The 11,622-nt window shown below is 34.3% G+C and overlaps 1 protein-coding gene across 1 annotated transcript; it reads right to left on the minus strand.

The window, feature by feature from the left end:
- Window positions 1-1,120: 1,120 nt before the first annotated feature.
- On the minus strand, window positions 1,121-11,311 carry LOC132163376 (CBL-interacting serine/threonine-protein kinase 3-like). Its single transcript, XM_059573638.1, has 15 exons — window positions 11,125-11,311; window positions 10,538-10,794; window positions 10,309-10,371; window positions 9,322-9,393; window positions 8,960-9,067; window positions 8,766-8,846; window positions 5,215-5,268; window positions 4,987-5,112; window positions 4,816-4,905; window positions 3,442-3,564; window positions 3,220-3,330; window positions 2,302-2,415; window positions 2,090-2,146; window positions 1,926-2,000; window positions 1,121-1,479 (listed from the first exon to the last, which is right to left on the minus strand). Exons 2-15 carry the CDS (start codon window positions 10,706-10,708, stop codon window positions 1,405-1,407), a joined length of 1,320 nt encoding a protein of 439 aa, XP_059429621.1. The 5' UTR covers window positions 10,709-10,794; window positions 11,125-11,311; the 3' UTR covers window positions 1,121-1,404.
- Between the last annotated feature and the right edge of the window lie 311 nt (window positions 11,312-11,622).

Consider the following 11,622-nt stretch of genomic DNA (forward strand, 5'->3'; position numbering starts at 1 on the left):
ACCAAAACAAAATTGTAGAAGACTTGTCCTAGTGGTATCCTATGTTCTACTTGAGAATGGTTGATTGATTTAATATCATCCTATATTCAAATGGAATAGGAAGGATCGGATGATATTCATTTCATGATTAGAATTTAAAGTTGATGTATTTAATACTGTATATTATATCAATGTTAACACATCTTTTTTTAAAAAAAATTAAATAATGTAACATTATGTACAATATTAGATGCACAGACTTTTAAATCCTGATCTTTAAATAAGTAATTTAAGGCATTAATAGGACAAACAGGTTGATGATGACAATGGGCATGCTTGTTGTAACTTGTAAGTGGGTGAAATCTTGTTATCGCTTTAATTAATAAATATGATTTCATATAATGGGAATTTCTAGTCAAGCAAAACCTCATAACAGGGAATGTGATTTGTTTAACTCAATTTTCAGTCACAATATGGGTGTCTTTAAGGATCTAGCTTTAGGTTCTGTAAAAAATAATAAATTAAAATTAAAAAAATTTTAAAAAAGAAAAGGATCTCTCCTTTAAAAAAGGACGGTCAAGATTCAGTAAGGCATTTTTACAAAAACAACCGAATCAATCTCTCTTTTGGCCTTGGGACAAACAGCTCAGCTCCAGCTCCAGCTCAACTCTATTCTTCTTGGGTCAGGTATCTTTATGGACCGGATGGGTTGGTAGATTGAAGTAGCTATTAACAATTTAAAGGCATATAATTATTGTTAATTTGTCCAGTAAAACTAAAAATTGGAATCTAACCTAAGCTCAAGCTTTAGCTTGTTTAATCAAATGAGCCTAAGCTCAAGTCGAGCTCAAACTTGTTTAATTAGTATCGAGCCAAGCTCGAACATGTTCCTTAAGCTTGATTCGAGCTCGGACCCAAGCATATATTTTTTTTTCAAACCGAGCTCGAAGAGCCAATACTTGACTTGATTAGAGCCATAGCCATAATGCATATCAGGAGAATAAATAGCTTCAATGGTTATGGAGATCCGTGGAGGAAATCCTTAGTCATTAGTTCTACTCCATGTTTTGTTGATGTTGTGCTTTTGCTTATAATTTGTTTCTTTTGTGCTCTTATAGGATCCATTTCTTGGAATGCTGTGTTAAAAAAATACACAATTTTCTTATCATATCAAATGAAGAGTGATCTGTTTTAGGTATAAAGACAAACATTGGAACTCTATGGTATCTGTCCATGCTTTCCAACAAAAATAACATGGAAAACAATTGGTAAAGCCATGTCTATCTAATCTATGGAAACAAAAGAAAAAAAGAAAAGAAAAGGAGAGAAAAGAAAAGAATGGACACATAGAACAACAGAACATTTTGAAAGGTAGCATGAAAATAATTCATCATGGATACAACACTTTAGAGTGGACACTGGAATTTACTTCATTTCTTGCATGTCTTCCTCTGTTTTCCAAACAACATCCTCCAGGCAGGTTGATAGGTTTTTATAAAACTGCACATGGGAGAAAAAAAAAGCAGCAGTAATTTAAGTATGTGAAAGGCCTCTAGACTTTAACAATAGAGCTGCGGCAATATGGCTGTTTTGCAAATCAGCTTTAGGGTGACAAAAATTAACCCTAACCAGGATAAATTGATGTCTTAATGTCACTTAATGACAGCCCTAGCTAATGAGAGAGCCTACTTTAGTTGGGGCAAATCTCTGTTTCTCCCCCCTCATGACTTAGCAACCACCATATGCTAACGGAATAATAGATGATCGTCGCTTTGAAAGGAGGAGAAATGAAAAATGGCATTTGCCTTAGGGCCAAATGGCACTTCCACTCTCCATGAGAAATGGGGTGGTCGTTGAAATTTCGGCTTCAACCCTCAGAAAGGAGAAAGGAAGCGGGAAAAATGGAAATTTGGTAGACAAATGGAAAGCAAAAGATGATAACAAACCTTATGAAACTCCAAAGTGTCCCCTTTCGCTTTCCGCACTTCAACCATATGAAGTGAAGGTGCCACTTGAAATATCTGATTAAAATATAAGAATATGTAAAAATGGTACAGAATATATAATAATTCCAGCAAATCAGTACCAATACAACTTGATTGTCATGTACCTCTGTGGCAACATTAAGGTTTCCCTTTCTTCCAGCTTTCATATTTTCAAGCCTCATCTAAGGGATTCAGTAAGATACCAATCATAAGATACCAATAAATGTCACCCAAAAAGAATATCAGAAAACAAATTAACTGAAAAAATAAAAGTAGTACAATCCCTGTGACATAAATGCTAGTTCTAAGTTATGTTAGTTGACTGCATTTTTCTCACCTTGTAGTTTTTCTTGTGTACGTCAAAACCAAGAGGCTTTGCAGCTTCTTCAATCTTATTGATGATCTCATTGGCAGGACATTTAGATGTGAACCTTGTTTCTCTCTTGAATCCCTGCATCCATGGCATCGTGACAAAACCCCAACATAAATAAGCCACAATATTTTATATTAAAACTTTAAAGATGTCTAAATTATTTCCCCATAACTAGATACATGGTCTGCTTACAAGGAAACAGTTATCTGTTAGATAGTGGGCACAAAGCCATAGCAAGTAGAAACCTCCTTCGGTCTATATTACAATATATAGCATTACAGATAAACAACTTTTTCAATTAAAAAAGGCTTGATATTTTCAAAATTGATACTTTCCACGGATAATGCATTTGCAGGATCACATATTGAATCATAGCAGAGTTTCTCAGCAAGATTTCCAAAACTCCTAAAATAAATATAACAAAGAAAAAACCAAAAACATAATTGATTTGACTTTAGAGATGAATATCAGGCCAAACCAAATGAAAATTCACCAATCACCAAGATTTTTTTATGACTAATTAAGACAGATTAGTGTCTAGATCTAGTGAACCTTCTTGGCTCACTTCATTGTTTGTGACAAATCCCTTTCACTGTATATTTTAGACTCCCTTCCCAATTTGTTTTGTAAAGTGATCCTCCTTTAAGTACTACTAGGCCCTGCTTAAACAAGAATAAATGAATAGAGCAAGAATAAAATAATAAATTAATAGAGCATGTTTATTATATTTCATATTCATATACTTATCAAAGAAAAAAAGAAAATATTTTTCATAAACCACAAATTTTCCCCAATCCAGGAGAAAACCAGCAGGCGATCATCGCATAAAGGAAGATATTAATTTCATGGCAATACAGAAAGAAAGCCTTTCAATATATGAACCTGTTCTATATCAAACAAATTCGAAAGGTTTAGCCCTTTTGACATTGAAATTAGCTCAAATGCATTCATAGCTACTGGCTGTTCTTCCCTCTTCTCAGTCACATGGTGCTCCTGTAATAATACCAAAAACAAACACTTTGTAAGACATACTTATGAACAACAATGCAGCACTTTCTTTAAAGATCAATACTATAACTTCAGTAACACTCATCTGGAGCATACTTCGGAATCTTTAAAGACAGCTTCTACATCATCCAAATTTGTATCCTCCTTTTCCACGAACATAGGGGGCTTAAAGTCTTTCTTAAACCATTCATCTTCCAAAATTTCAGGTATGGTAATCCGCTGCCATAGATTGCAGTAAATCAGAGACACAGATCATTTATTACCTTTAAAAACAAAACATTTAATAGATTTGGATTAATGGTATATCCATGTTTGCATATTTTTATTTTTATTTTTATTTTTATGGGGAGCCTGGAATCAGCTGCTCATGGTTCCAAAGGTCAAACTGACCAAATGCAATATAGTATTCTTTTTTTCTTCTTTGTTTTCCAAATTACACCCTACCCAACATTACAAAAAAAGAAAGAAACAAAGCATAAACAATAACACTAGGGTTGACTCAATACTACACTACATCAACAAAACATGAAAATAGAGCTAATGACAAATGATCTCCTCTACGACTCCCAATGACCTTTGAAGCCATCTATCGCCTAAGATAGGTTATGGCCATGAAGCATATTAATTTTATCTCTAACACAGAACACAATATCCTGAATTACATTTCACAAAGGTCGAGACTGTTGGTGATGGATCCTTGCATTCCTTTCTCTCTATATAAATTATACCGCAGAAGCAAACATCACTTTGGAAATACAATATAGTCAAAGAACCAAGTTCATGCATATGCAATTGGAGCAAGGGTTTGGCTGAGGTAATGCATGGTCACTACCTAGACAATCTTATAAGTTACAAATACAAGAGGAAAAAAAAAACCAACTCTTTTCACCTGTCAAGCATTAACTTTTCACATATTCTTATGATGCCTTTTGGAATTTTAGAAGGAAAAATAGAGAAAATGAGAAGATGAAGTAGATAGAATAAAACATTTACATTCTTAATTTGCAGATTTCTTGGTTTGAATCCCCACATGTTGTGCCTACTAAAAGGAAAGGATAAAAGAAAGTATAATACATGGAGAAAGAAGAATTAAGTGAAACAACACAAGACATAGTGCCTTTCCTGTACACAAACTACAATTGCAAGGCACTATGACAGAACATGTGTCCTAATTTCATTTCTCATCTTGCTTGCTTGCATATACTAATCAATGAAACTCTCGCGACAGCCACCCAGACTAGCTTATGGTAAGTATTAAGTAGCTGAAAAGAAATATCTAATGCCTTGACAGCCTATATAATTCAAATCTCTTGAGAATATCATAAAGCGTCCTAACAATGGGGAATATTAGGACAAAAAATGTAAGAGAGAACTTGTGCATCTTAAATTAATACATGATTTGAGTCTATATTTATAAGATACAAAGGACACAAACTCATCAAGTTAATGCCACTGAAAACTGTTGCTTACTTTCATAGGGTTGGGATCCAAGATTTTAGCTATCAATGTCATTGCACCCAAAGAGAGCCAAGGGGGGCAAGTAAATTCAGCAGCCGAAATCTGCAAACAGAGAAAGTGGATAATATGTAGAATATGAAGAACAATAGGAGGATTATGCAGTAGAATTTATAAAATGCTCACTTTTTTATACAGGTTCATAAGATTAGAATCATCAAAAGGCAAGTAACCTGCAAGCAATACAAAGAGTATCACTCCACATGACCACAAGTCTGCAGTTGCCCCATCATAGCCTCTGTCGTTAAGGACCTAGACGGCAATATCATATATTGTTAAAGACCTAAGCACCAGAGGGGGAGAAGCAGGTATATGATGTGGAAAAATATATGCATGCTATGAAACAGTCCGAACCTCAGGAGCAACATAATTTGGTGTTCCACAGGTAGTGTGAAGCAGGCCATCATCCTGCAAATTTAACGCATGGTAAGAAAAGCAAGATTTTGAGTAAATTAAAGGAATGGGTGTGTCCAAAGCGTATAATGGATGGAAGTCCTGAGAGGGACAGAGAGAGAGAGAGAGAGAGAGAGAGACAGACAGACAAAAAGGCAATACAGTCAGTATATATAGTAGTAAATTGAAACCTTGGAAATACAACCAAAAATTAGATCTTACCATTATTCTATTTCACAGATCAATTTTTTTTTTCCTGAGCTATTTCACAGATCAGTTACAAGTTAATCCAACACCGGCAACTTGTACAGCACCCTTTTTTTTTTTTTTTTTTTGGATAAGGTGATATTTGTATTATCCAAAAGAATGGTAAAAAAGATATACGGCAAAGTTCATACACGCAATAGGGCAAAAGCCCTAATGCTCTCAGCAACCTACTTCCTCAAAGAGAAGAAACTAGAAATCAAGAATCAAACTCTCACAATTTGAGAGGATATGATTGTACTCTCACAAATGTTTTTGTCCTAGCTATCTTCATATCATGAACTTTCACCCTAAGAGCTTCAGATTCTCCTCTGTTGCCCCATTTGCCGTTGCTATGGGATTAGTAGACGGACCTACCTCATCTTCTTCTTAATCCTCCCCATCATTACACCAATTCTCTCCCTGGAAAAATCTTTACACATCAAATTTCTTCGTTGTATTAAGGTGTAAATTTTGCTTCTTAGTCCTTATCCAAAAGCTTCAAAATCATCTGGCCCATATTCTAATAAGCTAGCATTTGTTCAATGAACGTTATCTTTGAATACCATTCAGCACACTTCTCCATTGCAGAATGTACTAGCAGTAAAATATCTTTAACCCATCACATTGTACTATATGTATGCTATTATAGTACAATAAACACTATAAATACATCACTTACAGTAATCAAGTCAATAGAACAAAGACGTAACCCTATTGGATATTATAATGGTAGGGTTAGGCCTCTAAGCCGGAACCACCTCAAATCCTTGTCTTCTCTATTTCTCTTCTCTCAATATCGTTCTGCTTATTTTATATTTTAACATGGTACCAAAGCTACTTTCTTGTGGCCTCTTTTTGCACATGCTCTTTCCTGCCTCCACCCACACCACCATTCAAACCATTTCTCTATTTTACATCAATGGATCAACACTCAAAAGCTTTTCTGGAAAATCATCGAAAAATTAGCCTACAAAATCACCACACACGCTCTCACATGCCCCTTGTCCACATCAAACGCACTCCATGTGCCACCTCCACAACCAGAACTAAAAATAAATTATGGGGATCCAATGTAGATTATCTTTTATATTATTGTAGAAATTTAATTTTAGTTCTGCCACTAGAAATGGATAGAGTTATAATAAATTCGTTTCTTGTCATGCTTGCTTTTGAAACCTGACTAGTATTTTAGCATTTAATTGAAGATTTCATGGGGAAAATTGCGAATTTCGTAAGGTTTCTTTGTACATGGAAAAAACCCATTCTGCTGATCATTAGGTTGTAATTCAAAGAGTTGTATATTTTGGCTGAAGATGAGATTTATGGAGTTATAGAAGCTTTGAGAAGTTGGGAAAGAGATTTTTTTTTGTTTTTTTCCCTAACCTACTAATTGTGCTTGTATTATTTACAAAAGAATCATACTTATGTTCTTAAGACATGTTTTGGACTTGTCAGACTAAATTTAGGGCAAATGTTTTATTCAAGCCTACATAGAGATATGCATACATACAGAAGTTTAGTTTGAGAAGGTGACTACATCGATGGAATGGAGTGTGAATTTGTTTAAGTTGGAGGGAGTTTGTGATTAAGAATGTTACATCAACTGTCAAGGAAAACTATGTCAAACACTTATTCACAAGTGAAATTCTTTGCTTTTCCATTGAGCTTTAGTCTTTTTTAGACTCAAGTTTTTCCTTGCCAAGGTACATTATGCAATGGAATAATGTGCTAAATGATAGGTACATGTTAAAATTGTTGGGATCCAACGTTGATTATCTTTTATATTATTCTAGAAATTTGATTTAATATAAAATTATTAATATTATAAAATATAAAATTGGTTACTTGGATGAGACGATAAGAAAATATAATTTATAATTTTTACTCAGGCTGGAATCTTCCAATAGAAAAACCATGCGCATGGGAATGGAGTATACTGATCCTTTGTTAGTTACACCTTTGATTGATTAACTACGTAAAAATATCTAGATTTTCTTTTTGTTGCTTTTGGCCAAAGTAAAAATCTAGTTAACTATGTGGAACTGAAAAGAGGAAAGTTGAACTTGGAACTAAATGCAGATGATATAGAATAACGAGGATGGCCATCCATTAAAAAAGAATTTCAGTTCTTATTGCAATACACCCATGCTCATTTCTTCACGGTTCATCACTGCCCAATAACTTTGATGTGGCTACATATAAATCTTTCACTTCAAAATCTCAATTAACATGATCAAATTTCCCTGGAAGCTGTCAATATTTTATAAAACCAAGTATGCCATGAAACCTTTTAAGCATGCCAAAACAACAAATTTCATGGAATATTCAATTTTAATACCAGGACTCTCCTTACTACTACTTTGTTTTCCAAGAAGGTAAGATCATTAAAAAGGGGGGGCTTTGAACTAAAATTTTTCTTTTTTTACGATTCGCTTTTAGGGGTTATTTTATTGGGGTTTTTACTAAAGGCCATCATACTATTCCCAAATAAGATGACTAGGTAATAGATCACTTCTTCCAAAGCATGCCCTGTTCCTTCCACCGGCAACAATTCAATTAGTTCTCCGAGCAAAAAACTATTACACATTATATCTTCTAAACCCAATACTTTTGATGTTAATTGACGCACAATAATTTCTATTTATAGATTATGAATCTGCACCAGATCAATAAATGTTTTGGATCTTATTAACCAAATATATTTGGATATATTATCTAAATTATTACCTTCGGATATAATACATCAAAATGGAAATAATTCCGTGAATTCGTATGAATTTGTGACAAATACAATTTTTTCATTGAATATAGCTTATATCAGATTATTTACAGTGTCAAATATATATAAGCTTGCTATTAGAGCTTTTATGTGTTCCTAATTACTAACACAAACTACACTACATGCCATAAATTTTTTTTTTTAAAAAAAAAGATTGTATATCTTTAGATGCCCTATCAACATTAAACACTTCAAATCCAACCAATTTCCCCTTGTTAAAAATATTATAAAAAAAATTCACAGAAATTTAAGGATGAGAAATACTTGTAAGATAACTAGATAAGCAAAATCCTGAAAAGTTTCCACATCTATCATAGCACAGCCAAGAAAAATTTGCCTTTATCTTCCTTATTGATACACATTTAATGATAACACTATACTTCAATGCTGATCATAAAAATGGCAAGACACTTAACAGTAACAAGATCAATTGATAATTGAAGATAAATAACCAAGGAAACGTTCAGAAGACATAGGATTATATTACCCTCACTTGTTGGGACAGTGCACTTAATCCAAAATCAGAAACTTTGAGGTTTCCACTAGCATCTAACAGCAAATTTTCAGGCTGCAAGAAAAATCCATTAAATTGAAAGATGAAAAAAAAAAAAAAAAAAAAAAAATCTTTCCTGCAAATTAACTGATATTCTTCTAGCAGAGGGAGTTAGAAAGGTTATGGACCTTCAGGTCTCTATGATAAACACCCCTGCTATGGCAATAATCAACAGCATTAATAAGCTGCTGGAAATATCCGCGTGCTTCATCTTCTCTCATCCGTCCATTGTTTACCTTCACATTTAAAATATAAATTAGAAATTATAGACTCTTTTCCAACTATAGCACGGCTCAAACTGATAAGTTAAATATCTAAGTGCATGAACAAGGGAGCAGCAAAGCATCATGTATAACATGCATGTTAAACGAATGGGAATGGTGAAACTGCCTAATGTATATTTTTTTTTCTAGTGGATGTATTGGACACCTTAAAACTGATAGATAAACTATTGTATAGAAGTAGACCAACAGAAAACTTGACAACTCACAATCTTATCAAAAAGTTCTCCCCCGGTAACAAACTCCATAACAATGAATATCTTTGTCTTGCTCCCCATTACCTGAAAAATAAATAAAATAATTCAGAAAATGTGCAGAATAAGGGAAGGAACTTAACGTTTAAATAATTAGCTGTTTTTACACACTGTGTTCTTTTTAAATAAGTTCCTTGGACACACTGCTATTCCTGTTAAATCCACATGAGGACTGGACACAGACCACTGCCTTATCTCGTGCCATGTCAACTCTATGCTATGACCACCACATTGCTGCGGTAGAATTGCCCAAAAGCCATTGTTGAAATGTCTATTTTCTCTTTTCACAATAGATATGTGGTAAGAGAATGGCAAATACATGAGAGAGAGAGAGAGAGTGACAAAAATAGATTCAGCTTTGCCCAAAAAAGCATCTTTGCTTTTGAAAAAAAAAAAAAAATCATTTTTATGTCAAATCTTGATGGTTTCAGACTGTTAAATATACACAAAAACATGAAGGTTGGTAGCATTACTCAATCAGTAAAGATGCTTGTCGAAAGAGAGTGGAGGTGGTTAGCAAAGTAAACATGCACTAATAAATTTTATTTCGACCACTTGAAAGTGTTTGCTTTTCTCAACAATCTGGATAATCTATTCACTCGCTTTGATTGGCATAATATGGCGCGAAATGAGGGAATGGACTGGGATCTCCATTCTTCGTGGATGAGGAGAATACGAAGAAAAAAAAAAAAAAAAAAAAACCCATAGCTCTCAATTTTAGAAACAGAAAAAAAAAAAAGGGGGGTGTACTGTGCGATGTTAATCAAAACTCACCCTTCAGCTCAAAACTTAAGTTAATTATCGTAATTAATTTCTGCTGATATCTTCAAAAACAATGAGTGTATTCTCTGCATAATTAATCACTTTTTCTTTTGTACAGCATTTAAGAATATTGTAGTACAATTGAAAGATTCAGACAAAATATAAAATACGAGAGAAAACCTCGTATAATCGAACGACATTCGGATGCTTTATTAACTTCATTGTTGCTACTTCCCGCTTGATCTGCAAAAGTATACAAAGAAAAAATATTCATAACCTCTCCTATCACCACGAAATAATTAGGAGCAACAAAAAACTGCAGCCCAAATTAAATTCTCGAAAGAACGAACGAATACGAGACAAAAAGTAATTCACAAGCACTAGCAGTGAAGAAGAATGTTAGAGAGACCTGCTCAGCCATCTTGTGCTTGAGAACCTTCTCTTTGTCAAGGATCTTAAGAGCCACGGGTTCCCCAGTCTCAGAATTTCGGGCGAATTTCACTTTGGCGAACGTCCCCTCACCAATTGTTCTTCCCACCTCGTATTTACCCACACGGCGCTTCACTTTAGGTTGACTCATTCTTCAACAATCACCTTCGTCCAACGCCGGGATTCAGCACAAATCCAAACCAAAAGCCACAAAAGAGATCCGAACAAATTCAAAACCTGGAAAACCAATCAGTCAGAATCGGGCTGAGCCCTAAAACAGCAGAAAATCTCAAGAATTGAACCCCAAAATAGGAAAAATCATTCCGAAAACCAAGACCAAATTCAAAAACTACAGAAACAATTCGGAAAAAAAGCTTCAGGTAGCTTCAACAACCGCCATCACACAACACGCAAACACACACACACACACACACACACACACACACACACACACATATATATATACACACAAGATCAGAACAACTTTTTGTGATTGATTAACCCATTCTGAAAAAGGATTATGGTAGAAATAAATCAGGGATAGAGAGAGAAAGAGAGAGGATATACTTGAAGCTTGAGATAAGGAGGAGGAAAACAGCTCGCCTGGCGCTTGATTATGGAAAAGGGGCTCAAATGGGCTGTGTGCGAGTGACAATTTGATCGTTTTGATACTGTGGATCGCTGCAACCAGACAAAAAACTAGGCGGTAACAGTCATTCACAATGATTATCATGCACAAGAAGAAGGATGAAAAATAAATAAATAAATAAAATAAATAATACCGTTTAATATATAACTTTACCATATATGTCATATACATGTGCAGTAATTCTAAAAGAAGGAGAGAGAAAGAGCCAATGTCACACGTCATCCGTCAATATTAATATTAAATAAATAACAAAAAATAGATTCAAAATATAATTACGTTTAATAAAAAGATCTAAAAAAAAAATAGAAATTGAAGACCTCCATGACCGTGCATGGAGGTTGGGTCCTACATGGTCATAGCCATGGGTGTGGAGTGTTAGTAGCCACGGTATTGTTAGGTGAGACAGCCATGGCCGT

This window comes from Corylus avellana, chromosome ca10 (assembly GCF_901000735.1).
Source record: "Corylus avellana chromosome ca10, CavTom2PMs-1.0".
NCBI classification, from domain to species: domain Eukaryota; kingdom Viridiplantae; phylum Streptophyta; class Magnoliopsida; order Fagales; family Betulaceae; genus Corylus; species Corylus avellana.